Source organism: Staurois parvus, unplaced genomic scaffold (assembly GCF_062004578.1).
Source record: "Staurois parvus isolate SC_StPar_1 unplaced genomic scaffold, SC_StPar_1.0 ptg000262l, whole genome shotgun sequence".
Taxonomy (NCBI): domain Eukaryota; kingdom Metazoa; phylum Chordata; class Amphibia; order Anura; family Ranidae; genus Staurois; species Staurois parvus.
In genome coordinates this window covers 5,062,582-5,090,394 of record NW_028318058.1, presented here as the reverse complement: position 1 = coordinate 5,090,394, position 27,813 = coordinate 5,062,582, and the positions used below count along the sequence as shown (strand labels likewise).

Genomic DNA, 27,813 nt, shown 5'->3' with positions numbered 1-27,813 from the left:
CTCCCCAGATGTTAACCCCTTCTTGCCCACTGTCACTAATATGGTGTCAGTGTTTTTTGTTAGCACTGATCACTATATTAGTGTCTCTGGGGGTGTCAGTCAGTGTCAGAATGCCCGCCACCGTCCTGCTATAAGTCACTGATCGCCTCCATTACTAGTATTAATAAAAAAAAAAATAACATTTTTAAATACCCCTATTTGTAGACACTATAACTTTCACGTAAACCAATTAATTTGCATGTATTGTGTGGTGTGAGTACATTTTGGCCTAAATTTATGACAAAATTTATTTATTTTTTTTTTGTTTATAGCACAAAAAATAAAAAACGCAGATGATCAAACACCACAGAAAGAAAACTCTATTTGTGGGGAAAAAGGACATATAAATTTAATTTGGGTGCAGCGTTGTATGACCGTGCAATTGTCAAAGTAACGCAGCGCCGTTTTGCAAAAAATGGCTTGGTCAGGAAGGGGGGTAAATCCTCTGGAGGGCAAGTGGTTAAAGAGTATGTAAACCGAACATTTCATATTCCTGATATGTGCCTGCTGTTCTATGTATGGAAAAAGTATCCTGTTCTCTTTGTATTGCTTCCTTTTTGTGAAATCCCCTGTTTTTCCTGACAATCCCTCTGCTTTCCTATTAAAAATTGACCACGCTAAGCATGAGAGCACAGTGTTGTCAGTTTTCTGTCTGTGCTGAGAACTCCACTTGCTCCTCTTCAATGGTCATGCTCTTGTGAGATGTGCAGGGCTGCAATCCATTCTGATTTGCATCCCAGCTCGATTTGTGGGTGTGGGAATTGCAGGGCAAGCGCATGGTCAAAAAGACCATGTGGTTTCCCTGCGACCATGTATTCAGAAAGATGCAAGCACCTTTTTCCTGTAGGAAAGCACAGCAGCCCATTCAATTGGATGGGTTTCCATTCTCAAGCAAACAAGGACCTTGCGGCCCGCAATAGTGTGAACTGAGGGTAAGAGGACAGAGCCATGAGTTAATTAAGAGCTGAGCTTTAATAGGTTTATTTACTAAATCTGGACAGTGCAAAATCAGGCTCCCTTCTGCATCGAAACCAATCCGCTTCTAACCTCAGTTTGTTCAATTAAGCTTTGAAACTAACACCTGCAATCTGATCGGTTTCTGTGCAGAAGGGAAGCTTGCTTTTGCACACTCCAGCTTTAGTAAAGACCGCCTAGTGCTTAAATGCACAGATAAAATACATTACAAGTAGGGATTCACCGAAATTCCGGTGGCCGAAACGTTTTCAGCCGAAATGTTTCGGCCAAAAACACCCCTTTCGGCTGAAATAGTGGAAAAAAAAAAAGCACCGATACAGGTGCCGAAAAACCTGTCCCTCAAAGCCGCCCGTCCGCCATTGCCCGCCACTCGGTTCCGGACATTTTTTTTCTTACCTGAGAAACCATTGGTCCCAGCGTTAGGCATAGAGATGGGTGAAGAAAAGATCACTATGCCCTTGGAGGACCAGAGCAATTTCACTTCCGGTTCCGGCCATTTTTTTTTTTTTTTTAAACACTAGATCAATGCTTTTTTGATCCAATGCTTTACATTGACCCCATGTCTCTCCATAAAGAGGACCTGTCCCTAATTATTTCTATCACAAGGGATGCATTTCTTGTGATAAGAATAAAAGTGATTACAATTTTTTTTTAAAAGGAACAGGGCAAAGAAAAAACAAACCCCCCCCCATATTTAAAAAAAAAAAAAAAGTTTAAGTGCCCCCCCCCCCCCCCCCCCCGTGCGCACATAGTGGTGAACACATACGTAGGCCATGTGCACATATGTAAATGTTGTAATTCTCGCACTAGACCTTCTCTGTAACTTTACACTGCTAACTTGTAGAAAGGTTTAAAGTATCACCAATGGAGATTTTTAAGTACCGCAGTTTCATGCCATTCCACAAGCGTGTGCAATTTTAAAGCATGACATGTTTGGTATCCATTTACTCACTGTAACATCCTCTTACATATTTTATAAAACACTTGGGGTATATATTGTTTTGTTTTAATCAAAGTGTATTTTTTTCCAAAAAATATATATTAATTTTTAAAAACTGCGCATTTTGGTTTTCGGCCAAGTGCCTTCTTGAATTTTCGGTTTTGGCACCAGAATTTCCATTTCGGTGCACCACTAATTTACAATATTTCTCTCTGTCTGCACAGCCTGGTTTATTCATTCAGAGCTTTAGTGCATGCATCCTCCCATGAAATTTGCACTTTTCTAGTAGTGAAGTGATTGTTTTTTTTTTTTTTTTTTTTTTTTTTTTTTAAAAGTGAGTTTTTTAAGCATTTTTTAAACATTTTAACATTCATTTTCCAAGGTATAGTTTAAACCCAATTGTATTCTTTTTGTATTTGTTGAAAACCCAGCAAAATACTGCTATTGGGACTTGTGTTTCTAAAGCCAAACTTTTTTACATTTTGGGGTAGAGTGGGGGAGGTTTAAAGCTAAACTCCGGGATACTAATAAACTTATTCAATAGGTGCTGGTGTATATATTTTGCAGTAGGAAGCTTTTTATCATTTTTGCAATTAAACATCACCATTTCTCAGATATGTATCCTATAAAAAGTTGGGATGTCCTCGCTCCCATTCATAAAAAGCAGAAATGGCCAGGCACCAGGAGGTGGTATCCTGGAGTTGGATTTGTCACATTTTATTCGCTGTGCGGCACCACTAATAGGAGCCTCACTTCCCATTTTGCCATAAGAATTTTAGTTCTGAATTGGTGGAATGTGATTGGGAAGAGAAAATCCTTGCTTACGCAGTTGTCACAGTAACAAGTGTCCCCATTGGAAGATTTCTGCTGAGCACAAATCTGCCTAAAGGCAACACAGATGGCATAAAGAACCTTTTATAAGGGTTCTAACTCCTCCCCACTCTGTCCAACCTAAGAAAGAAAAAAAAATTGGCTTATACTTACATTTTACATATACTACAGATAAATCCATATGTTTTATCTGCAGCTTGTACTTTTTTTTTTTTTTTTTTTTTATCTGAGCGAAAAATGTTTTGTATGCACAGTGTTGGAGATATTCTTAGATTGGAAAATAGAACATATTTACTCCTTTTTTCATGTCACCGTAAATACTGTACTTCTCTGTAATTTTTTTTTTTTACATATAATGGATTAGTATAAAGTCAGTCCTATTTTTTTGTTTGTGAAGCATTGGGCTGTGGGTGGGCTAACTTGTGTCCACACATTTGTACATGCATTGCTGTCTGCAATCTACATTCTTGAATATCAAAACGATCTGACGGGAAGTGGTGTACGTAGGCAAGTCTAGGGGGTGTTCGATGTTTCTGATAGCCCTGGACATGCTAAATGGCCACAGTAGCCCAGGGCAGGAGGATGACACACTGCCTATGCTTTACAACTATTTATCTTCAAAGCATGTGAGCTGCTCTTAAAGGGCTGTCAGACTCGTGGACTTGCATTGGAAGATGGAGCACTGAAGTACAACCATTTGTGTAGAAATACAAAGCAGAAAGTGGAGCCTATTTATGTGTGATAGAAATAAAGGCTGGCTTGGCCAAAATTTAAAGTCAGCATGTAGTTTTATAAAGATCATTGGCATTAAGGAGCCTTGTCGTGTTTTGCACTGTCGTCATAAGCTGTATATGTAATGAGGAAATAGGGCTGCCTTCTGTTCGTATAGGATTATAAACCATACATAGGGGAAAATTTACCAAGATTGGAACAATCAGAAATGGGCGGTTGTCTTTTTTTTTTTTTTTTTTCACCCAGACTATGTAATTATCTTCTGGTTCACTCAGTAGTTGCTATGAAATAACCTATTTTCAAATCTAACTATTAGGTCTCTTTGGTTTCCTTTTTGTAAGACCAGTGGCTGCTATGCCTCCTATTCCCCTTGCTACTGGTCTTGGCACATCCTTACTGTAGTCTTTTCTCCTGTAAGCAATGATGTAATTCAACCCCACTTGCAGTGGGAGCCGACAGAGACTGTCAGACACATTCCACTTGTACAGGCCTTGTGTAACGCCCACATTCACTACAATTCCCTGTTGATGGGAACTTTAGTTTCCCTTTACTGCAGAGATAGGAGAGGATATGATGTAATCCCTGCTGTTACACCTTCTCCTTGGCAGAGCAGTTGTGTGTGTTTTTTTTTTTTTTTGTTTTGTTTTGTTTTGTTTTGTTTTTTTTGTTACACTGATGACTTCCTGAAAATTCATTTTAACTTTGTTCCCTAAATAAGGATTTTCAAAATGTTATAAACTAAATGTAGGGGTTGTACTAATGGGTAATTTTTTTTTTGCCCATCCATTTTAAGTGTGTAAAAGCTTTCTTGCGTTGAGAGAAATTTGGATACTTGGTGTTGCATTTAGAATCTGTATGGTGCTTAGAGTTCTATCTTGTGCAGGGGCGTATTTACTACAAGGCAAACAAGGCACTTGCCTAGGGCAGCATTTTTCAGGGTGGCAGCACCTCCCCCCTGAAGATGGGATGAAAGAAGGGACACACGTGCCATGGAAACCAGGTGGGATCCGAGAGAGGCTGCCGGCTGTTTGATGGTGTATGTAGAGCCTGACTCTTGTTCCCGGGGATGTCCAGAGCTGTGCAGATGAGTGTCTTTTTCTCTATCACCAGGGGGGGCAGTGGAAGGCTCTCCCGGGTGGGGTAGGGGTGTTGTTGGTCAATGTCAGCAGTGTCAGGCTCTCTGCGGGAGGGGGAGGGGGGGGGGTGGTTGGTGTCCATAGGGGCAGATGATTTTTGTGTTGTCTAGAGCAGCACAAAACCTAAATACACTACTGATCTTATGTCCTTTCAGGATCGAAGTGCTGGTAGTTTTCTCTGGAAGTATTAAACGGGGGCAGCCATGTGTAAAATTTTCTCACCATATAAAATCAATATACTCTCTCTATACACAATGTGATAAGCTCCATAACGAACACATTTAAACTGTTTTATATAATCTTATTTTTTTCTCTATGTATTTTTACAGGATTTTATAGGATACAGTGATTCAGAAAACTGTAAAACTATGTGATTGTGTCCTGTCATAAGAGAGATTCAGACTGCCATTGTTGACTAACAATGTTTGCTTGGCTGATTTGGTGGCCCACTATATTTAAAGTGATCTTAAACCTTACATTTTTTTTTTCCAATAAAACATTAAAGTTATACTTGCCTGCTCTGTGCAATGGTTTTGCACAGTGCAGCCCCGATCCTCCTCTTGTGTCCCCCGCGGCACTCCTGACCCCTTCTCTTTTGTGAGTGTCCCCATAGTAGGCTGCTTCCCATGAGCACACTCTTGCTCCGAAGCCGCTCTGTCTGCATGTCTTGTCATAGATTTTGATTGACAGCAACGGGAGTCAATGGCTCCTGCTGCTATCAATCTGCTTTTTGAGGAGTCACAGAGCTGCTGCTCTCATGCACAGCACTGGATTGAGACGGGCTCAGGTAAGTATAAGGGGTAGGGGGGTTCTGTGACAGGTTTTTTACCTTTAAAGTGGTTGTAAAATCTCAAGGTTTTTTTTCCCTTCTGAGTGCAACAGTGCTCTCAGCCCCCTCAATACTTACCTGAGCCTCATTGCAATCCAGCAATGTGCACGACTGTCCTGGATCTCTGCCTCCTCATTGGCTTAGACAGCAAGCTGAAGCCATTGGCTCCTGCTGCTGTCAATCATAGCCAGCCAATGGAGAGAGAGGGGCAGGACCAAGCCGCTGCTCCATGTGTGAATGGACACACGGAGCAGCGGGTGCCCCCATAGCAATCTGCTTGCTGTGGGGGGACCTGACAGGAGGGAGGGGCCAGGAGAGCCTGCGGGGGACCTGAGAAGAGAAGGATCCAGGCTGCTCTGTGCAAAACCACTGCATAAAGCAGGTAAGTATAAGATGTTTGTTATTCCCCCCCCCCCCCCAAAAAAAAATAAAAAATGAACCTTTAGAATCTCCTTAATGAAAAGGATGCATTAAGGTAAAAAACCTTTAGGCTTTATAACCACTTTAATGCTTTGAATCACTAGAACACATTCATATAGAATGTTCTATTACTGCATGTCTAATGTGAGACTACAGTACTGAGCATCACAGCCTGGTAGGTGGTATTTTCAAGAGGACAACCATATCTTTCCGTATCTCCTATGACCGGCTACATATGGCATAGCTTACTGTATTTGTCTTGTTGGTGTATTATATGGAGTCCTGTGTAGTTTGCTAAGAGGCTTTTTTTTTTTTTTTTTTTATCTGCAATGTTAAGTGAGTTGTATCTTATGAACTGGTGGGCACTCATACTGTTCTTGAGGGCTCATGTGCGAATGCCAACACGAAGGGTCACAGGCTAACTTATTTGACATGTACCAAACCATGTCCTAGATAAGAGGTCTCTTTCTAAGCAAAGGGCCAGTTTTCTGTAATTCAGACTTTAGGGGGGGCCGGACTGGTCAGTGGGAGTAAAAAATGTCCCAGCATTAGTGCCCCATCATTAATTTTATTGGGAGTAATCGTGCCCCACTGTTTTCAATGAGAAGAATATTGCCCCATTGATTGTCAGTAGGAAGAGTGGTGCTCCATCATTGGTATTGGTTGGTGGAATAGTGCCCAAAGGCCAGATAAAGCCAAGCAATGGACCACATTTGGCCCACGGGCTGCAGTTTGGAGACCACTGTTCTATATGACTTGAGCCCTAATGTTAGTTTTGCCTTTCCTGTTCTGCTAATGCTTGTATAGTCATGGTATATTTTGAATAAATATTCTCTCTAGATAAAATAGTACCTCCCCCAAGTACTTTTCTATGTTGTGACTCCACACTACCTTTGTTAGCTGTAACTACCTACATGTAGAGAGAGGTTTCTTATTACAAGATCTATTTTTACTGTTCGCTACACAGCAGAGGTTTTGACTGTATTAAGGGAGATTGCATCTATTGTTCTATGATGCAGTTCACGTTGTATGATTCAGAAATTCCTCCAACTCGATATGCTGTTTAAGTAATAGATCTGGTTCTCTTTTTGCCTTGAAAATTTGGCACAGATGTTCCCCAAGAGGATGCAACCCTACTCAAAACAGCTCTGTGAGAAAAGCTCTGCTTTTACAGTCCAGTTACAGGATGACAAAGCTTCACTTTTGTTGGTTAACCATTTCAGTTGTTTGGAGAAAGACTTGGCTGGGTCAATATGGTGTGCTTTGTAGGGCTCCTGTAGATTAGCGGTGTTCCACAATAGCGCTGTTCTCTGGAACTTTTCAGATTGTAGCACATTACAGTAGAGGAGAAGAGGGGGAGAACCGTTTCTTATTTTGTTTTTCCATATGGTGCCAGCAGTAACTTCTCACCCATTTCTGTGCTAGCCTTTTATGGTGGTGGTTCTTGAAATGCAGGGCTCCTGTGCATTAAACTCTGCCCAGGAATTCCAATGATGTCATTAGAACTGAGCTTTCGGAGGCTGTAACCCCTTTATGACATCTAAGCAAGTCAAACTTTACCACTAAAGTAACTTGGATGAAGGGGTTCCTCATCACTCTAGTGTGAGATCATGGTATAGGGAATCTGTCGGGAAGTGAAATACCAGAGTCATTTCTCAGAGGGAAGCTGTTATTATGTAGCTCATCAGCCTTGTACTAGTTCTGGAGCCATACGGCTTTATCCTGAGTAATGCCACCCCCCTGAACTGGTTCGCAGTCCAGGAGACCAAAAATGTGGTGGATTCTGGCTTCTTAGAAAAGAATCCTCTCCTCCTTTTCGAGGAGGTTCTAAATTTGAAAAATAGAACCGTACATGGTTACTTTTTTTATGATCTGTTTGTTTTTTTATGCTAGCTGAGAGGGACCTCTATGCACCAAATAAGATGGGTTCAGTTATTTGTTTAGATTGGTATAAAATTCTCTGGTTTGTAAGTTTTGCTTATAGCAAATTTGAGCAATAGTTTTTTTTGTTTTTTTTTTCCTTTTTTTTTGTTTTAAGGATAAGTTTTCCTTTGGGAACATGTTCCCAATGCTTCTGCCGCTGCCCGATTCCATTCATTAGATGCGATTTCAGGTGCAACTTCAATTTCCCAAATCTCACTGGTATGACCGGCACTAATTCTGAAAAGGAGGGTGTGGTTTTTTGTAATCATCTGGTGCACTATCAGTGTTCTGTTGAGATGTTTGCAGCTTTTCGCAATTATCCCCTAGCCTAGGGAGTATCTTACCAAAAATGAAATTTCCGATGCAGCGCATGCCTAAAATCTGACTTGCTGAAAATTAATGACCAATCAAACAAGCAAGAATTTACTATTTTGGAGGTGATCTGTACACCAGCTGTGTAAAGTACATTTTCAGGTTGCCTTAATGCCTTGTATTTTACAGCTCTGTAGATGTTAATGGAAAGTTAATTTTTATTAATAGTAAATTACTATTAATAGTAAATTACAATATGGCTTGTATAACAATTGTATGTTTTTTTTATTTTTTTATTTTTATAGCTTTCCCACGAAAGTGGATTTGCCCGTTTAAAGTGCCTATACATTGAACGCCCATAATTCAGTTACATTTTTCAGTGAGATCTGATGATGTTTGTTCTGTCTTTGGACATCACTGATCGTAGCAGAGATACCAGCAGGACTGGAAATATTCATATATTTCAGCCCATATATTGATATTCATTTCATTTTGTTCAACCCGCTAGTTGAATACAAAAAAAAAAAAAAAAAATCTGAGTCCCCCATCCACACATTAAGAAGGATTTCCCCTTCCACATCCAATGAGTCGTATTCTGACAGCAGGGAGTCTTACCCACACTCAGAGTACAGTGTTGGCAGTGTTGGTAAATGTTGGCAGCTATAACCTATGGCACTGAACGTTCGGGGGGAAAAAAAAAATCTAACAAGTCGGTTGTATAGAAGTCAGTTGATTGACTTCTGTACAACCAGCCTGCCCCTACATGGATTGAAATTTGGCCAGTCCCTGCTCAGGCGAAATTGAAATTTTGATCAACAAATAGCTGGATTTACTAAACTGCAGTATAGAAAGATCAGGTCTCCTCCCTGCCTTGTCAGATGGAGCTGTGCAAATCTCAGGATTGGTTGGATAGAAACATAAATACGTTGGCATGTAAAACAGCTCTTGTATATGCATTTCAACTTGTTTACCTGTTTTCCTATTGTTCAGCTTTTATAGTAGTTGTGAATATACACTGCTCAAAAAATTTAAAGGAACACTTTTTAATCAGAGTATAGCATCAAGTTAATTACACTCCTGGGATATTGATCTGGTCAGTTAAGAAGCAGAGGGGGTTGTTAATCAGTTTCAGCTGCTTTGGTGTTAATGAAACTAACAGGTACACTAGAGGGACAACGAGACAACCCCCAAAACAGGAATTGTTTTACAGGTGCAGACTGTTTTTTTCACTAGTTTTGCATTTGGTTAGGGTCAGTGTCACTACTGCTAGCATGAGGCAATACCTGGACCCTACAGAGGTTGCACAGGCAGTCCAACTCTTCAAGGATGGCATATCAATACGTGCCATTACCAGAAGGTTTGCTGTCCTGGAGAACTGGACAGGGCCGTAGAAGGTCCTTAACCCATCAGCAGGACTGGTATCTGCTCCTTTGTGCAAGGAGGAACAGGATTAGCACTACCAGAGCCCTACAAAATGACCTCCAGTAGGCCACTGATGTGAATGTCTTTGACTAAACCATCAGAAACAGACTTTGAGGGTGGCCTGAGGGCCTGACATCCTCTAGCGGGCCCTGTGCTTACTGCCCAGCACCATAGAACTCGATTGGCATTTGCCATTGAACGCCAGATTTGGCAGGTCCTCCACTGGCACCCTGTGCTTTTCATAGATTATTATTACACAGCATTTATATAGCGCCAACCATTTGCTTAGCTCTGTACATTGCAATGGGAGACAATACATGAGACAGTACAGTAACAATACAATAAAATACACGAGGGGTTCGAGGGCCCTGCTCCTTGGAGCTTACACTCTAGGAGGGAGGGGAGAGTGGTACAGGAGGAAATAGCTGTGGGGGATGGAGTGGTGGGGAGAGCGGAGGAGATCAGCAGTTAGGTGAGGGCGGGGTAGGCTTCTCTGAAGAGATTTCAGGGTGCGCCTAAAGGTGAGGAGGGTAGGTGACAGTCTGATGGATTGGGGTAGTGAGTTCCAGAGGATGGGGAAAGCCCTGGAGATGGGCATGGGAGGAGGAGACCAGGGAACTGGAGAGTAAGAGGTCTTGTGAGGAGCGGAGAGTGCGTTTTGGGTGGTAGATGGATATCAGGTTGGTGATGTAGTTTGGGGCAGTGTTATGAACAGCTTTGTATGTCAATGTTACTATTTTGAATGTTGTGGTAGGCTGGCGAGGAGGGAGTTACAGTAGTCAAGTCGTGATATAAGGGAGTGAATGAGTTTCTTTGTAGTTTCTGGAGTTAGGAACGTGCGTATTTTGAAGCTGTTGCGGAGGTGGAGTCTGCATGAATTTGTCAGCGATTGGATTCTAGAATGACACCTAGTACTCGGGCTGATGGTAGCGTTGTTGGTCGTGATGGAGAGGTCGGGGGGGGGGGGGGGCGCAGACTAGTGGGAAAACTAGGCGCTCTGTTTCGGCAAGGTTTAATTTGAGGAAGTAAAGTGACATCCAGTCTATGTCGTTCAAAAGGCTAGTAAATCGGGCAGAGACTGAAGGGGTGAGGCGAGGGGTAGAGAGATAGATTTGAGTGTCATCGGCATAGAGATGGTAGTTGAAGCCGTGGGAGTGTATCAGTTGACCAAGGGAGGAGGTGTAGATGGAGAAGAGAAGGGGCCTGAGGACAGAACCTTGGGTGACCCCAACAGAGAAGGAGTGAGGGGGAGGTGGCAGCGTTATAGGCAATGCTGAAGGAGCATTGTGATAGGAAGAGAGGCAGGAGAGAGCGGAGTCTCTGAGGCCAGAAGGAGTATAGTCTTTTGAGGAGGGGGTGGTCAACCGTGTCGAAAGCCGCAGAAAGGTCGAGGAGTAGTAGCACTGAGTAGTGGCCATTGGCTTTGGCGGTTAGCAGGTCGTTGATGAGTTTGAGTAAGACTGTTTCGGTGGAGTGTAGGGGACGGAAGCCAGATTGTAGGGGATCAAGGAGGTTGTTGTCGGTGAGGTGGGAGCTTAGGCGATTTTAGGCTAAGCGCTCAAGGAGTTTGGATGAAAATGGCAGCAGGGAGATGGGTCTAACTGATGAGAGTAGGTTCACCCTGAGCACGTGACAGATGTGAAAGGGTTTGGAGAAGCCGTATGCTACCTGTAACATCGTTCAGCATGACCGTTTTTTGGTGGTGGGTCAGTGATGGTCTGGAGAAGCATATCCAGGGAGGGACGCACAGACCTCTACAAGCTACCCAATGGCACCCTGACTGCCATTAGGTATCGGGATGAAATCCTTGGACCCATTGTCAGACCCTACACTGGTGCAGTGTGTCCTGAATTCTTCCTGGTGCACGACGATGCTCGGCCTCATGTGACGAGAGAATGCAGGCAGTTCCTGGAGGATGGAGGAATTGATACCATTGAATGGCCCCCATGCTCGCCTGACCTAAATCCAATAGAACACCTCTGGGATATCATGTTTCGGTCGCCAGGTTGCACCTCAGACTGTCCAGGAGCTCAGTAATGCCCTGGTCCAGATCTGGGAGGAAATAGCCCAGGACATCATCCGTCCTCTCATTAGGTGCATGCTCCAATATTGTTAGGCATGCATACAAGCACGTGGAGGTCATGCAAACTACTGAGTATCATTTTGAGTTGCTGCAATGAAATTTCAGCAAAATGGACTAGCCTGCTGCATCATTTCACTTTGATGGAAATGAAAATTATCAACCTACAGAAGACTAAATTCAAAGACACCCCGAAAATCAAACGATGGGGCATCCTTACGTTCCGAACACATTACCCAGTCCATATCAGTATAGATATCCAGCATGATATTTTTCCCCATTGAGATCTGATGTGTTTTCAGAGTGTTCCTTTAATGTTTTTGAGCAGTGTACAATGTTAGACACTTTATATTTCTGTTATATCTGTACAGGTGCTATAATTGCTTTTGCTTGGTTTCAGAAATCATTTTACCTTTTTTTTTTAAACAAGGTTAAAAAGTTCTGTCGTGGTTTATCTATTCTTCCTTTTTGTGTGTCCTTTAACGCTGCCCCCACTGTGTGCCTCTATACCGTAGCCTGTTCAGCCTGAGGCAAGATGCAGGCTGTGCTTGAGCAGGGGGCGTTCTCTAGAGGCGGGCTGTGATTGGGAGAGGGTGTATGTAGGAGGCAGGCTGTGATTGGCCATGGAGTTGTGTTGGCTGAACAAACTACCCAATACAAGCATACGGTGTGTCCGACGGTCACTGAGAGGTACAGGACACTGCAAAGGATGCAAACTGACCACACCAACACAGATCCGCTTCTGTGCTTTGTGTGGTCAGTGGAAGAAAGGTGATTGACAGAATCAACAAGATACTTCAGATGAGAGAAGTACATGAAAACGGCTATGATTTATAATATACGCATAAATATTTAGGGTAACGTACACTTTAAGTTGTGTTCGGTGTTTTTAATGGGTTAAATGTGTTATCCCGACATTGTAGAGATATCTGAAGGAGTTCATGGGTGATGTGTACTGGATTTGTTGCATATCTGTGCTTTGTGGGCTGAGCCATGCTATGTGAAGCTGACAATGGTGGAGATGTGTAGATGAGATCATCCGGCTGTAGTGAGCATGTGTACTGAGAATAGCACAGCTGTGGTCCGCCCCTGCTCTTCCCTCACCTAGAAACTGTGTCCCCACTGGATTGCACTTGGCTTGTTCTGTGCTGGGGAGAGGGAAGTCTCCTGCGTGGCACAGCCTTCAATTCTGGAGAACATGCATGATTGCTTTAAAAACCAAAACCACTTTTCCATTGGGAAAACATTTATTTAGAGCCATAGACACAGAGCATCAGATTGTCATTATGTGTAAAGAGGAAAACCTAATGTCTAGCCATGTGAATTCCTAATAATACTTTCCCAGATTTGCTCAGTGTCCATTGTTTGCCTTCTTTCCCACTCAAATAGCAGGAGTGTGTTTTTCAGCACTTGAAGTACGATTGCATTGATCTTTTGTGTGTATGTGTGTTTTTTTAATATCTTGGTTTGTTGAAGTAATATTGGTCTCTGTGGGGTTTTGTAGATTGCTGGAATAGCTTGCAGATCTGAAATAGGGAGTGCAATTTTGTCATTTTTCTTTATTATAAGTATTTAACGCCTTTTGATTTATTCAGCGCTTTTACATAGTATTCATTTACATGAAGCTCATAATTGAAGGTCCCTTTCTCATATGCACACACATACTAGGGCCAATTAACCTACCAGCATGTCTTTTTGGATTGCGGCACAAAACCAGATTACACACACGAGCCCAGGGTGAAATACTTACTTTGGTTGACTTGATGTGCTCCTTGTTACTGTTATGAACATAAGGCAGTTGGCCACAGATTCAGTGATTCAGCTCCTGGCATTGGTTGTATCAATACACACTTTTGGAGCTTGTGTTTTAAGAAGCTAAACTATATTAACAACTGTATCTAAACAGATGGTATTAGGCCTTCTACGCTCCTAGATTTAGTGGCTCATACCAGCTAGTGCGTGAGCGTTGGACCCTTTCTAGTTTTGTCCTACAATCCAGTCCGTTGTGTAAAAAAACAAAACAAAAAAAAAGTATTGACACACTACGGGATAGAGCAGTTGGAAAGGGATATTATTATTATACAGGATCTATATAGCGCCAATAGTTTGCTCAGTGCTGTACATTATAATGGGAGACAATACATGAGACAGTACAGTAACAATACAATTCAATACACGAGGGGTTCGAGGGCCCTGCTCCTTGGAGCTTACAATCTAGGAGATGGTGCAGTGTGGAACCTTCATAAACCCTATCCTCACATCTGTCTATGGCCAGGTCTCTAAAGAACTGAAAAGGGCAGCTCCCTGCAATAGAAGACACAGTATACTCTTCTCTCCAGCAGCCTGGGTCTCCTGCTAAAAAGACTAGAACCCCTGTCAGGTTTTTATTTTTATAATTTTGTTTCTATTGTGTTTTTTAAGTACATACAACAGACAAGAGGCTGCATAGCATTGTGAGACAACCGTAATATAAATCCCTAACAAAGGAAGAGGGAAATAGACTCATCAATGAAAATGCACATACATACAATGTCATAGGATAACAGTGGGTTAGCCAGCGAAATCAGACATCTGAGAGGACATATTGAAAATAGAAAGGTCCCATGTTTTCTAGACCGCTTCGAAAAGGGGAAAAAGGTTGCCATGTTTGGCAGTTACTGTAAATATTCCATTCTTCTAGTTTCACCAATAAGTTTTTTTTATCAGTTCCAACTGTGAGGGAGGTGTGGATAACCAATGCATGGGTATGGTTCTCTGGCCGCCGTTAAGACAGTTTCTTGGCAAGTTTGGAGAGGCCTGTAAAAGTTAGACCCAATAAAGTGTATGGGATCAAAGGGGATATGAACCGGCAAAAGAAGCCATAAAAGGCTTAGGACCTCTCTCCAGAAAGTGCAATGTGTTGGCAAAGCCAGAAAATGTGAAACCCTGTCAGGTTTTTACTCCCTGCCTTGCTGACACTGGCTCAACAGAGAAAGTGAGAAAAAATATCTGTAACAGCAGCACACACCGAAAAATAGTGTTCTAGTCTACCCCTACCCTAATAAAGAAAACCTTTTTCTTTATTTCTATGTTACTGTTAGTTTCCCTCTCTTCTGTCTGGTAAAACGTCAGAACTGGACAACCCCGTACCGCCCTTTCCTTGAGGAACATAATCTGAAATGCATGTTTCTCTTGCACCACAGTTAAGTAATGGTTGTTGGGGTGGTCTGTAGTGCTTTGGCGCCTCAGACTCATTACACCCCATGCAACTACCATAATACCATTATATTTTTGTTTCCCACACTAAATCAACTGCTACCATTGCACCAATGTGTACAAAACCACTCTGTTGATACTCTCATGCATTTTCTCTCTTCCTGCCATAGCACTGATACCAGTGTATAACCCTCTCTGCCATGGCATCAGTGTACTTAACACAGCTCTCCACCATTGAAATTACATTTTTTTCCCCTCTCCTCCCTGCCACAGCACAAATGTGTTTTTGTAGTCCTCTCATTGTAGAAGTGTGTGTGCGTGTGTAAAAAAAAAAAAAAATATATATAAATATATATTTTTAGATTTATAAATAAACTTTTACAGTTATATCCTTTGGTGTAAGCTCCACGAGCAGGGACCTCCTATTCCTTCTGTATTGAACTGTATTGTAATCTTGTCGCCCCCTTTATATTTTAAAGTGCTGTGTAAACTTTTGGCGCTATATACACTATATTGCCAGAAGTATTGGGACGCTTGCCTTTACATGCACATGAACTTTATTGGCATCTCAGTCTTAATCCATAGGGTTCAACATTGCGTTGGCCCACCCTTTGTACTATAACAGCTTCAACTCAAGGTTTAGGAGTATGTCTGTGGGAATGATGTCGGATGAGAAGGCCTGGCTCGCAGTCTCTAACTCATCTACTCTAAATTAATCCCAGAGGTGTTCTATCAGGTTGAGGTCAGAACTCTGTGCAGGCCAGTCACGTACCTCCACTCCAAACTCTCTCATCCATGTCTTTTATGGACCTTGCTTTGTGTACTGGTGCGCAGTTATGTTGGAACAGGAAGGGGCCATCCCCAAACTGTTCCCACAAAGTTGGGAGCATGAAATTGTCTAAAATATCTTGGTATGCTGACACCTTAAGAGTTCCCTTCACTGGAACTAAGGGGCCAAGCCACTGAAAAGCAACCCCACACCATAATGCCCCCTCCACCAAACTTTACACTTGGCAGAGTGCAGTCAGACAAGTACTGTTCTCCTGCAACTGGCAAACACAAGCACATCCATCGGATTGCCAGACAGAGAAGTGTCATTTGTCACTCCAGAGAACACGTCTCCACTGTTCTAGAGTCCAGTGGCAGCACTATATCCGACGCTTTGCATTGCACTTGGTGATGTAAGGCTTGGATGCAGCTGCTCGGCCATGAAAACCCATTCCATGAAGCTCTCTACACACTGTTGTTGTGCTAATCTGAAGACTACATGAAGTTTGGAGGTCTTTAGCTTATTGACTCTGCAGACAGTTGGTGACTTGCATGCTCTGACCCTGCTGTGTCATTTTACGTGGCCTACCACTTCGTGGCTGAGTTGCTGTTGTTTCCAGTTGCTTCCACTTTGTTATAATACCACTAACAGTTGACCGTGGAATATTTTAGTAGCAAGGAAATTTCACGGATGGACTTATTGCACAGCTGGCAACCTATCACGGGTACCACTCTTGAATTCACTGAGCTCCTGAGAGTGACCCATTCTTTCACAAATGTTTGTAGAAGCAGTCTGCATGCCTAGGTGATTGATTTTATACACCTGTGGCCATGGAGGTGATTAGAACACCTGAATCCAATGATTTGCAGGAGTGTCCCGATAATTTTGGCAATGTAGTGTAAATGCTGTAAAATATTTGTTTAGCCTTTTTAATTGCAAAGGGCAGGGTTTGCAGGTTAGTTTTGATATACTGTAGGTCAATTTTACCTAACTAAGGGTATGGAATCAAAAGGGTGAGTAAAACTGTTTACTCATGTATTTCAGCTGTGCATTTTGCTAGTTTTAGTGTAATTCTTCCTCCTTTTTATAACAAGTGGTGTTTTGAGCACTCTCAATTTATATTTTAATTGCAAAGATCAACTAAAGTAGGCCAACACCATGTGGACATTTTATAGCAATATCTTTTGGAGTACTTGGCTATAATTTTCCCAGTTTTTGTGTCTTTTTGTTTTTCTAATCTACATAGAATATAGTATATAGCAGTTAACATTAGCTCAGGTTGTGCATATTAATGTTCTAAGAAATATATTGGCTATATTATAATACAACACTAATCATTTTTTTTCGCTCTATAATTTTCAGGGTCGACATGTCAAAACAGGCCAACTTGCAGCTATCAAAGTCATGGATGTTACAGAGGTAGGTGGTGTCTACTTTGCAATTATGTGCATGCTATGCTCTGTCCCATTTGGTATGGAAGATTCTTAAAGGCGTAGTTCACCTTAAAAAGACAAAAAACAAAAAAAAAAAACAAAAACTCATATTTTTGTTTTGTTTTTTTTTTAACCCTGCAAAGCATTGCACACACAATCAGCAGATCGCAGATGCAATGTCAGGCTCCTGCGGAATCTCGGTGTAGCTATCTGCCTGTAATTCCTGTACAAGCAGACCGTTACTGAAGATCTGTGAACTGTGAGAGTGCTCACCAGCGCCCTTGCAGTTCATTCAGAACTACATGCCATGTAGATGTGGTTCATTCATTTACATCTAAATACTGGTGTAACATGTTACCAAAGGTGAAATTATACTTTAAAAACAAAGGTGCGGTTCCTAACCTAGCATGTTTAAGTTTTTTGGGTGGTTTTTTTGTATTCAGTTTTCAAAAAAGAAAAAAATTCACAGTAATTACAAAATCTAGAAGCCAAGTGTTGTAGAGGGCATCTTGCAGTGAGATGCTTCAAACTTCTTGCAATACACATATTCATATCTATCAATTAGCTTTGCAATTGTTTACATAAATACAGCAAGCATGAGCCATTGGCTCCCACTTCTATCATTCACAGCCAGTAAGGAGAGAGATGGGGTAGGGGCCAAGCCACAGCTTTGTGTGTAAATGAACAAAGCAGTGGCTTGAGAGTGAGCCTGCTTGGGTGCCCCCATATCAAGCTGCTTGCTCTGCAGGCACTTGGCAGGAGGGAGGGGCCAGGAGTGTCAACAGAGAACCCGAGAAGAGGATTGGGGCTACTCTGTGCATGTTTGTATTTTTGTTTTTTTATTTTTTAAATGCCGTTTAATATTTTTAAGTGGGAGAAAAAGAATAGAAGTAAAGGCAAGACATTTTCTATTTTGAATAGCATAAGGAAAAGAGACAGAATTTTGTCTTTTTTTTTTTTTTCTTTGGGAAATATGTCCCTTCACTTCCTGTCTCCTAGCCACAACAAAAATTGGGAGAAAATCCCACCAAAGTGGAGGGAGAGCTGGTAGCTCATTTAGGTTTGTACTCTTCCTGTTCTCCTGACCACTTGAGGTTTGGGACTTTCACTTTTGGTGATGACGGTTACAAAACAGAAGGCGAATCTGCTTACTGGGGACACAGATGGCAAAAAACCCCGGCAGGAGTTCAAGCCCTTCTCCATTCAAACATTTTCTTACACTTGTAATATGTTTGTGTTTTTTTGTTTTTTTTTCACTGTATCACTACAAGTAGTTGACCCGTTCACTGCCAGGTCTGTATGGCATACAGATCTACAGCACTGCTTCCTGCTGGCCAGGTCCGTATGCCATACAGACCTGATTCTGCCTTCTGTTATAAGGTCATGGTTACTCCAGAGATCATGATCAGAGCTATTCCCCTAAAATGTGCCACTCCCATCGCTGCCTCTTTACTGTCAGTTCTTCTCGCTTCCCCAGCAGTGCATACCCAATGTAACCAAAAGATGTGCCAAGAGCGCATGCCCTGTGTGCTCCTGGCACATTCACCGATTCCTCACGGAAAGGTCATGATCACTTGGTGCCACAAACCATTTAAAGTGCCCGGAGGCTCCTGCGCCAAGGGGTTAAATGGAAAAAAAAATGGTAAAGCCTCGTTCACATGGGGCATACTACAGCACGCACACCCCTGTGAGGCTGTATTTACCAACATGGGGATGCACAGGTGTTCTGTGCATCCCTGTGCTAACAGTCCTATTTATGTATGTCAATTGGGATGTAGAAATGGCACAGCTGCTGCTCCTAAGCTGACATCCATGTGGGGTGTGGGTGCACGTCCTTCAGGTCACACTGTTTGGGGTCGTGCACACACACACAGATGTCAGGTTGGGAGCAGCCGCAGTGCCCATGCAGCTTCTGCATCCCGATTTGATATGAATGGGGATGCACAGAACACCTGGGCATCCCCATATTCATAAACACAGCCCTCCACGGGCATACACTTCAGTACACCCCATGTAAATGAGGCCTTAATAGGAATTTTGTAAGTTTTATATTGTTTGTGTCTGCTAATAATAATCTTAATGTATTTTAGTAAAAATAGCAATTTGGTAAATATTTGCACAATTATGGTGTGACCTAAAAAAAAGTCCGTATTTTTTATTCTACAGGTCATGTACTTTCAGAAAATATATGGTGTGGGGGGTCTTTTACTAAATCTGAAAGTTGTAAGGGAAAAGTTATAACCTCAGGTTTTTAGAGTAAATTGATTTTATTTACAGTTTTGCGCACCTTCAATTTTCGTAATTTCACAAAAAGGTGCAATTTAAAATGTACAGATATGTATTTAACTCAGAGTTTAAGCTTTTATATTTAGTGGGAACTTAGCAGGAATTTTGTAAGTTTTTTTTGCTGTCTGCAAATAACGATTTCAGTGTTTGTCCGTAAATAACGATTTTAGTGTGTTTTTAATGAAATTGTTTTCATAAACATTTGCGCAAATATCACAGGGCCTAAAAAAAAAAAAAAAAATCAGTAACACCTTATTTTTCTTCTAAAGGTCCTATGCTTCAGAAAATGTATGGTATGTGTAGTCTTTTACAAACTTTGAAAGCTGTAAGGAAAAAATAAAAAAGGAATGGAAAATTTTCAAAAATGGTCTGTCCACCTGAGTTTAAAAGTGGAGCGCTGGGCCTGACAGCGAAAAGGTTAAAGCCGTAACTTTTTAAAGTGCATTATTAGCCTTAAACGTGTAAAACTAGATGCTGTGCTTTGTGCAGTCTTCAAATATCCTTTATAATGAATAAAGTGCAGAGGGTACCACCACCATTTACACTCTGCTCACACCTTTATGGTTTGGACCTATTTGGTTAAAACATAGGTCACATGCGCTTTCCCCTTTAAGGGGTCCACTCCAAGGCACCGTTGCTGTCCCATGGTCTTCCTCAGTGTTTCTTGGATAACTCTAGAATTCCACACCAAGCTCCCAGGACTCCTTCGCTCCAAAAAAAAGGCTTAAATGGTGTAACACCGTAAAAACACTATAAACTTTATTTAAAGCAAAAGAATATATCACTCACAAGTATAGTGCACCACCTTCTAAAACGTTTTGCATATATAAATGTTAAGTCCATACGGTATATATTTGGACACAGGCACAATTTTTAGTTTTTTTTTTTTTTTTTTCAGGTATTTGCCAAAACATATTAAAGCTATAGTTCTATAATGGATATGGGCTGAAAGTGCACGCTCTCAGGTTTAATTTGAGGGTATGTACATCCAAATTGGAGGAAGGGTTTAGGAATTACAGCTCTTAAGAGTAGCCATCCCCCCGTTTTTTTCAAGGGACCAAAAGTACTTGGACAATTGAATCAAAAGCTGTTTCATGGCCAGGCTTGGGCTACTCCATTATTTCTTCATCAATTAAGCAGGTAAAAGGTCTGGAGTTGATTCTAAGTGTGGTATTTGCATTTGAAATCTATTGCTGTGAATCTACATTATGCGTTCAAAGGAGCTGTCCATGCAAGTCAAACAGGCCATTGTAAGGCTTCAAAAATGAAACAAATCCACCAGAGAGATAGCAGCAACATTAGGAGTGGCCAAATCAACAGTTTGGTACATTCTGAGGAAAGAACGCACTGGTGAGCTCAGCAACATAAAAAGGCATGGACGGCCACGGAAGACAACAGCGGTGGATGATCGCAGGATCCTCTCTATGGTAAAGGAAAACCCATTCACAACATCGACAAATGAAGGACACTCTCCAGGAGGTGGGCGTATCATTGTCAAAGTCTACAATCAAGAGAAGACTTCACAAGAGCAAATACAGAGGGTTCACCACAAGGTGCAAACCATTTATAAGCCTGGAGAATAGAAAAGCCAGATTAGATTACCAAAAAACATCTAAAAAAAGCCAGACCAGTTCTGGAAAAGCATTTTTTGGATGAAACTAAGATTAATCTGTACCAGAATGACGGGAAGAAAAAAGTGCGGAGAAGGCTTGGAACAGCTCATGATCCAAAGCACACTGTCATCTGTAAAACATGGTGGAGGCAGTGTGATGGCATGGACATGCATGGCTTTGATTTTATTTGATGATGTGACAGAAGCAGCCGGAAGATTTCTGCTGTATTTAGAGATATACGGTCAGCCCAGATTCAGCCAAATGCTACAAAGTTGATTGGACGGCGCTTCACTGTACAGATGGACAATGATCCAAAACACACTACAAAAGCAACCCAGGAGCTTATGAAGGAAGTGTGGAATATTCTGCAATGGCTGAGTCAATCACCCGATCTCAACCCCATTGAGCATGCATTTCACTTGACGAAAGCAAAACTAAAGGCGTAAAGACCCACAAACAAAGAACAACTGAAGACAGCTGCAGTTAGTCTGGTAAAGCATCAGAAAGGAGGAAACCCAGTCTCTGGTAATGTCCATGAGTTCCAGACTTCAGGCAGTCATTGCCAGTAAAGGATTCTCAACAAAATATTAAAAATTTGCATTTTATTTGATATTCTTTTGTCCAATTACATTTGAGCCCCTGAAAATGGAGGGACTGTGTTCCTAAAATTTGTACTTGATATTTATGTTTAACCCCTTGAATTAAAGCTGAAAGTCTGCACTTAAAATTAATTTGTTTTTTTTTGTTTGTTTTTTATTCTGGTGGCATTCAGAGCCAAAAGTGTGACTCTCAACCCTTGTACATGTACAGTTTTATTAATCTTGGGAGTTTCTTAGTTTTTATAAGTGCACAAAAAGGCTAACCGTCAAAAGTATTACTGTCCGCATTAAATTATGCTTTTGGTCTGCTTTTGAAAAAAAACATTTTTTTTCTAGTATTGATAAGATTTTGATCCTCTTCAAGTAGATACGATCTCTGTATAGGACATAGACGTTATATGGCTTTGAGATGTGGGGCTATGATCTTTTTTCAGACAGCATTCCATAACCATGCACTTTTAAATCACTACAACTTTGTATGCTTACAGAGATGTAAGAAAGCTGAGCAGACATGCACCTCTTATGCATCTCCCCCAACTGTCTGAAGGACATCAGTGTTTGATTTTTTTTTTTTTTTGTCCCCCCAATGTTTATAATGTCATGTACTGTTAAAGTATAACTGAAGGTAAAACTTTTTTTTTTTTTTTTTCTTCATTTTAGATAGAGAAGGAATTAGAACACCTGTCATTTTTTAATTGTTGTCTTGTGTTCCCATTAGGGTGATTCATTTTTCACCGAAAGCGAATCTCCGTTTTAAGTGGCAGAACTATAGAGAAAAAAAGTTCAACTGGGACACTAGTTCTGTTGACTACCATCTATTTCCCTTACTTTTGAGGGATTTTCTCTGTTCCTGTTAAAATATTCAGCTTTGAAACCTGTTATATGTTCCACCCGGTTTCAGGGTGGAACATGTAACATGTTCCCATATCTGCAGCTGTGCCCGCTGCTCCCCTTCCCTCTGACAGTACGGGGAGACTATATGTGAACTCTTCTCTCAACTATAATCTAACCCAATCGTATCATCTACACATCAAATAAATAAAAATATTCACATGAAATCCCATAAATGTCTCTGAAATCTCAAAATGTACAAACACTTTCTTTTCCACCTCCAAATCACATCGTGTCACGCTGTATATGGTAGTCCAACGTGTTGTATCCCAACTTTCGTGAACCTCAAAAAAATATAAAAACTAGAAATAGTGTATTACCGTTTAAATAGAGACACCAGTGCAGCAAATTATGTGTCATGCTTACTGCATATCATGTGTACAAAAAAGTGAGAGAAAAAAATAAATAAAAATATATATTCGAATATATAATTATCACACGTGAATCAAAAAGTGAATACTCTAATTCCAAAAACAATAACCGTGATCTCTACATAATGTGATTTGTTGACTCATCCACTGAATCAAAAATTAAATAAACCAAATAGTGAAATCCAAGATGTACAACTCAAGTGAAATACTCCAACTGGTGCAGCAATGGGTAATTATCCTATGTAGGTATTATCAAGCTTTTCCCACACAGATGCTGACACCTCCAGGCTTCTTAATGGTCCTGTTATCGTGTTCCCATGGTCCTCATAAGGCAAATCAGATAACTAGAAACTATAAGTAATCAAATGTAACATTCAATCACTTAAATAAAAAACTGCTAAAAACCGCTTCCAGCATCAGAGGTAGTACAGTGTGGTCTTATTCTGGCAAGAACAGCATAAACAAAGATGGCTGCGATCGTACTTCCGTTAAACATAGATGCGTCAAGACGTTGGGAGTGTGCACAGCTATTGGTTGAGTACGGGGAAACTTCTCCCTGTACTGTCAAATTTGAAAACCGCATGGCCATGCGGCGCTCCGCCCACACAGCCGTGTCACTCATTCACAGTGTTCTGTGAATGAGTGCCTACAAGTACCGGCATCCTTAGTGGCTTTCAGCTTGTAGTTTTCACTGAAATACCACGGCGCTGTGGAGCACCGTGGTAGTTCATTGAAGCTTCCTGTCAGTATATCTGCTTGACCATGTTTCCCGTACAGCAAGCAGATATTCTGACAGGTCTGCAGGAGACCTGCTTGGCACCAGCGATCTAGTGATCGCTGGTGTAATGCTTTCCAGGCTTCTTTGGACAAAAATAATAAATGCACTTTTTTTTTTTTACCTGCGCAAAAAAATGTGCATTTATTTTTGTTTAAAAGGTGAACTTATCCTTTAAGTACTGGTTCACACTGATGCGGATCAGATGCGATCTGAAAAGCATAGGTATTCACATATATGCGTTGCGAATTTGATCCGGTCCAAAAAAAAAGGTCCTGTGCGAGTTTAATGCGGGTGTGGTGCGACTATCATCTTCTGCTATGCTCAGTCTTTTCCAGCAGAAATCGCACTGTGAAATCCACATCTGATTCATACCACATCAGTGTGAACCGGCACTTAGTTGTGGGTCATAAGTGAAGAGAAATTCCCCCAGTTAGGCACAGATGGGGTAAAAAAATACCTTGATGGGTTATAACACTCTTAGGCTGGGTCTACACACATGCGGTGCAGTATATCGCATGTGATTCACACAGGAACCGCACCACATTCTTGTGCAAATCACATGCGAATTCTGTGCGGTGCGATTGGAGCCATACATTTTGTATGGCTCAGATCGCACTGCTTCCACACCAAAAAGGTGCAAGACCCTTTTTTTGGTCCACACTAGAATTGGATTGCATGGGTATTCACACCTATGTGATCCGATTTTGTACATCGCACCGCGTTTTGCAGACCGATATCGGGGTGTTTAACTTAACATACACACCCGCAGCAGTTCGCATGAACAGGGTGCGATTCTGATGCGGTGCGGTATTAGCACAGAAAACGCTGCGAATTCCGCACCACATCAGTTTGAACCCAGGCTGACTCTATCCAAGATGGAAGAAAAGGCCTTCAGTTCTATATTTAAAAAATAAAAAATATTAGGATTTTATTTCCACTGGTACTCTGCTCAAAATTCAAGAAATTAGATTGTGTTCTACAGAAGAACAGTGTTCCGATTTATTTTAGTTTTCTCGTATTGTGTATGTGTGTGACGGATGGTAGGCAGGACAAAACATGCAAAGCAGATGGCAAACACACAAAGCTTTATTAAGACAAATGACAGTCACTCAAGTATGAGAAATAACAAGGAGAGGGCCCAAAATACTTGTGGTCCAGTCTCAGGCAAAGTTAAGGTCTTTACAGCAGTTTGTAATCCAAACAGGGAGGTGGGGATTGAGTACAAGAACAGTTCAGGGAAAAACAGGGAGCATACACTCACGGATCCGACAGGGGTGCCCGGGTCCACAGGGGAGCAAGATAGTATAACAGCGAGTACTTGCCCTGAATCCGGAGTATGATGCGTGGCGTAGTCCGTGGTAATAATCCCCACCAGTCCTGGGCGCCTGCAGAGGGCAGCTGGCGTAGTTCTCCCCCTATCCTGGGGTTTGCGGTGGGCAGCTTGCGTGGTTCTCCCCCTTATCCTTGGGGCTTGCGGTGGGCAGCTGCATGGTTCTCCCTCTTCTCTGGGGTGTGCAGAGTGGCTGCTTGCGGAAGCTCCCCCTTATCCTTGGGGGTCTATGCAGAGTGGCCAGGAGGGTCCCGCCTCAGCTGGGATCCCTCTGTGGTTTGGCAGCGGAATGGATGACTGGGAAGAGCCCGGCATCGGTCTCTTAAACCGATGCAGGATGCTTCCCGGTCGTCCTTGCAACGGTGGGCGGGGTGCCTCATTGCTCAGCATTGCTCATTCACAGAATGTAATAAATAGAGAACAGGCTTTAAATGTAACCTATTTTTCATTTTCTCCAACAGGTTTGTTTAAAGGATTTGTGTAGTCTGACATCTAAAATATTACCTATGTAGAAGTAATATAGTAGAATGAGTAACTCCATGCAGTAATTCCCTCGTGCTTAGATCACCAATACCTTGTACATTAGGGGTGGGCAGAGTACTGCAGAAGAAAGAGGAGTGGGAGTTTTATCTGTTGGGCTGACCATTTTACATGACATGCCAGTCAGACACATTTCATATTTTGCCAGGAGATAACTGCTGCCAATTTAATTTTTAGTCCTTGCTCACTTGGGCTTCAGCTTTTATAAAAAGCAGAGTTACTGCGAATTTTGCAAACTTTTAGCAAGTTTGGAGCATCTTTGTTTTAAAAGTGGATCTGTGGTTTTAAAACGTAAATTGTAAGCAGGAAGGTGTTAGTATGTCTCTTCAGCAGTAAATATTCCCCTTTTTTCCCTTGCAATCTTCTGTACATGGAGATACATTTTTTTGCAGTTCAGTGTGCAATTCCAGCATGTGCTGTAATGAATTTACCCTTACAAATACTGCACTGTACTGGTGACTGGACAAATCCTTCAACGTAAGTTGTACCTGTTTATCTATAGCGTTTCCTTCTACATCCATTCAAAGTGCAGAATTTACATGGGATCTCTCTGCTCTGAAAAGAAGGGGACGGAGAGTTGAAGTTGTATCCGTGAGGAGAACTTAGAGAGCTGATTGGTTGGAAGGGATGCAACGTCCCCAGAATTTTCACTGAGCTGTCATTGACACATCATGGTCAATTACAGATGATCGGCATGAACGTCTCTCATGAAGTCGGCACTGTACAGCTAATCACAAGGCCCTGCGATTTTGGAGCCCATAGTATCAGTCTACGCATCATGGTCCATTTAAAGCAATGGTTCCTGTTAGTGTAAAGGGGTTGAAGGCTTCCACAAAGCTGATCAAAGTTTTGCAAAAGCTTTCTTTACACATGCTTGCACATAAGCTGAAGCCCATGTGAACCCAAGATTTCATATTCCTGAAGGATTATTGCGCCCCTTAACTGATTTGCATTGAAGATCTTTTGTACAGAATGATCATTTCATATTAACCGTTTGGTGGGCTTTGTATATTCCTTTTTTGGGGGTGAAAGTTCAGTTTAAGTCATTCTTTAAATAGAATATGGTGAAGTACTACTGATTATCTCTTATCGCCAAAGATTGTCCATTCATATTGGAGGGTAGTCAACTTGGAGGTGTCAAACTGGAACCCTCAGAAGTCTTCTGTCCTGATGGCAACGGAGTACTGTAATTTTCTTCACAAATTAATTGGATATAGCTTAGAGGGGATGGATAAGTGGTGCCAGTAGATGCTCGCAGCATTGCCTATCTCTGGGGAGAGGGAGTCGTATTTGCTAGTGGCACACGAAATGAAAATTCTTGAACCGAAAATTCAGGATGCATTTGGCCGAAAATCGAAACCAAAATGGGACAGTTAAAATATATAAATTCTCGCTCGCTCGCTCGCTCTCTCTCTCTCTCGCGCTCTCGCTCGCGCTCTCTCTCTCTCTCGCTCGCGCTCTCTCTCTCGCTCGCGCTCTCTCTCTCGCTCGCGCTCTCTCTCTCGCTCGCGCTCTCTCTCTCGCTCGTGCTCTCTCTCTCTCTCTCAGCCCAAGAAAAATGCATCCCTTTTTAAATTCAATGTACGACTTCACACTAGTCCCATTGCGCTTCCCTTGTGGTGTTAAAAATCCTGCTTGCCAAATTTGTGGTGTATATTTGGTGAGTTAAAAAAAAAAAAGAGAAAAGAAAAAAAGAAAAAAACCTCCCCATTGAGGCCTGGGTCACACCAATGCATTTTTTTATGGCTTTTTGCAGTCCATTTAACATAGCTTCCTATGGAACATGTTCATATCTATTCTTTTTTGAGATGCTGCATTTTTCGAAAAGGGTCAGGGACATTGTTAAACTCAAAACGTTGCTTTTTTTGGTTCAATAAGACTTCACTTGAAATGCTGCAGGAAATGCATGTAGTGTGTTTTTGACCCATTTTCACATTTTCACTAACTGCGTTGGTGTGAACCAGGCCTGAAATGCACTGAAAACCCATGAAAAATGCACGCGTTGCTTTTTTGATGTGTTTTTTCTTTTAAATCACATGACCCATGAAAAACGCACCCTAAATGTGGTAAAATTGCTAGTTTTTTGCAGCCATTATCGGCACCTTTTTCCCTATGGCATAATGCCGATAACACTATTTGGCCGATACTTTTTGGCCGCTGATATATCGGTGCATCCCTAGTATTTGTTTTTATATATTGCCCCGTTCTGTTTTTTCCAGCATCTGGAATGACCTCCTATGTGTGAGATTAAGGTGGGAATACACGATTAAAAAAATCGACCAATCGGTCATCTGACGACCGAGAGTAGTTCGTTTGTCAAAATCGTGGCCCACATCAACCAATCTGAATAAAATCGTCAGGCAATACTT

The 27,813-nt window shown here is 41.7% G+C and overlaps 1 protein-coding gene across 1 annotated transcript in view; it reads left to right on the top strand.

Moving 5' to 3' along the window:
* MAP4K4 (mitogen-activated protein kinase kinase kinase kinase 4) overlaps nt 1-27,813 on the top strand; it is a 219,026-nt gene that overhangs the window by 82,193 nt on the left and 109,020 nt on the right. The window contains 1 exon segment of the mRNA XM_089681252.1: nt 16,966-17,022. Within this exon segment, the coding sequence (XP_089537378.1) occupies nt 16,966-17,022 (57 nt within the window).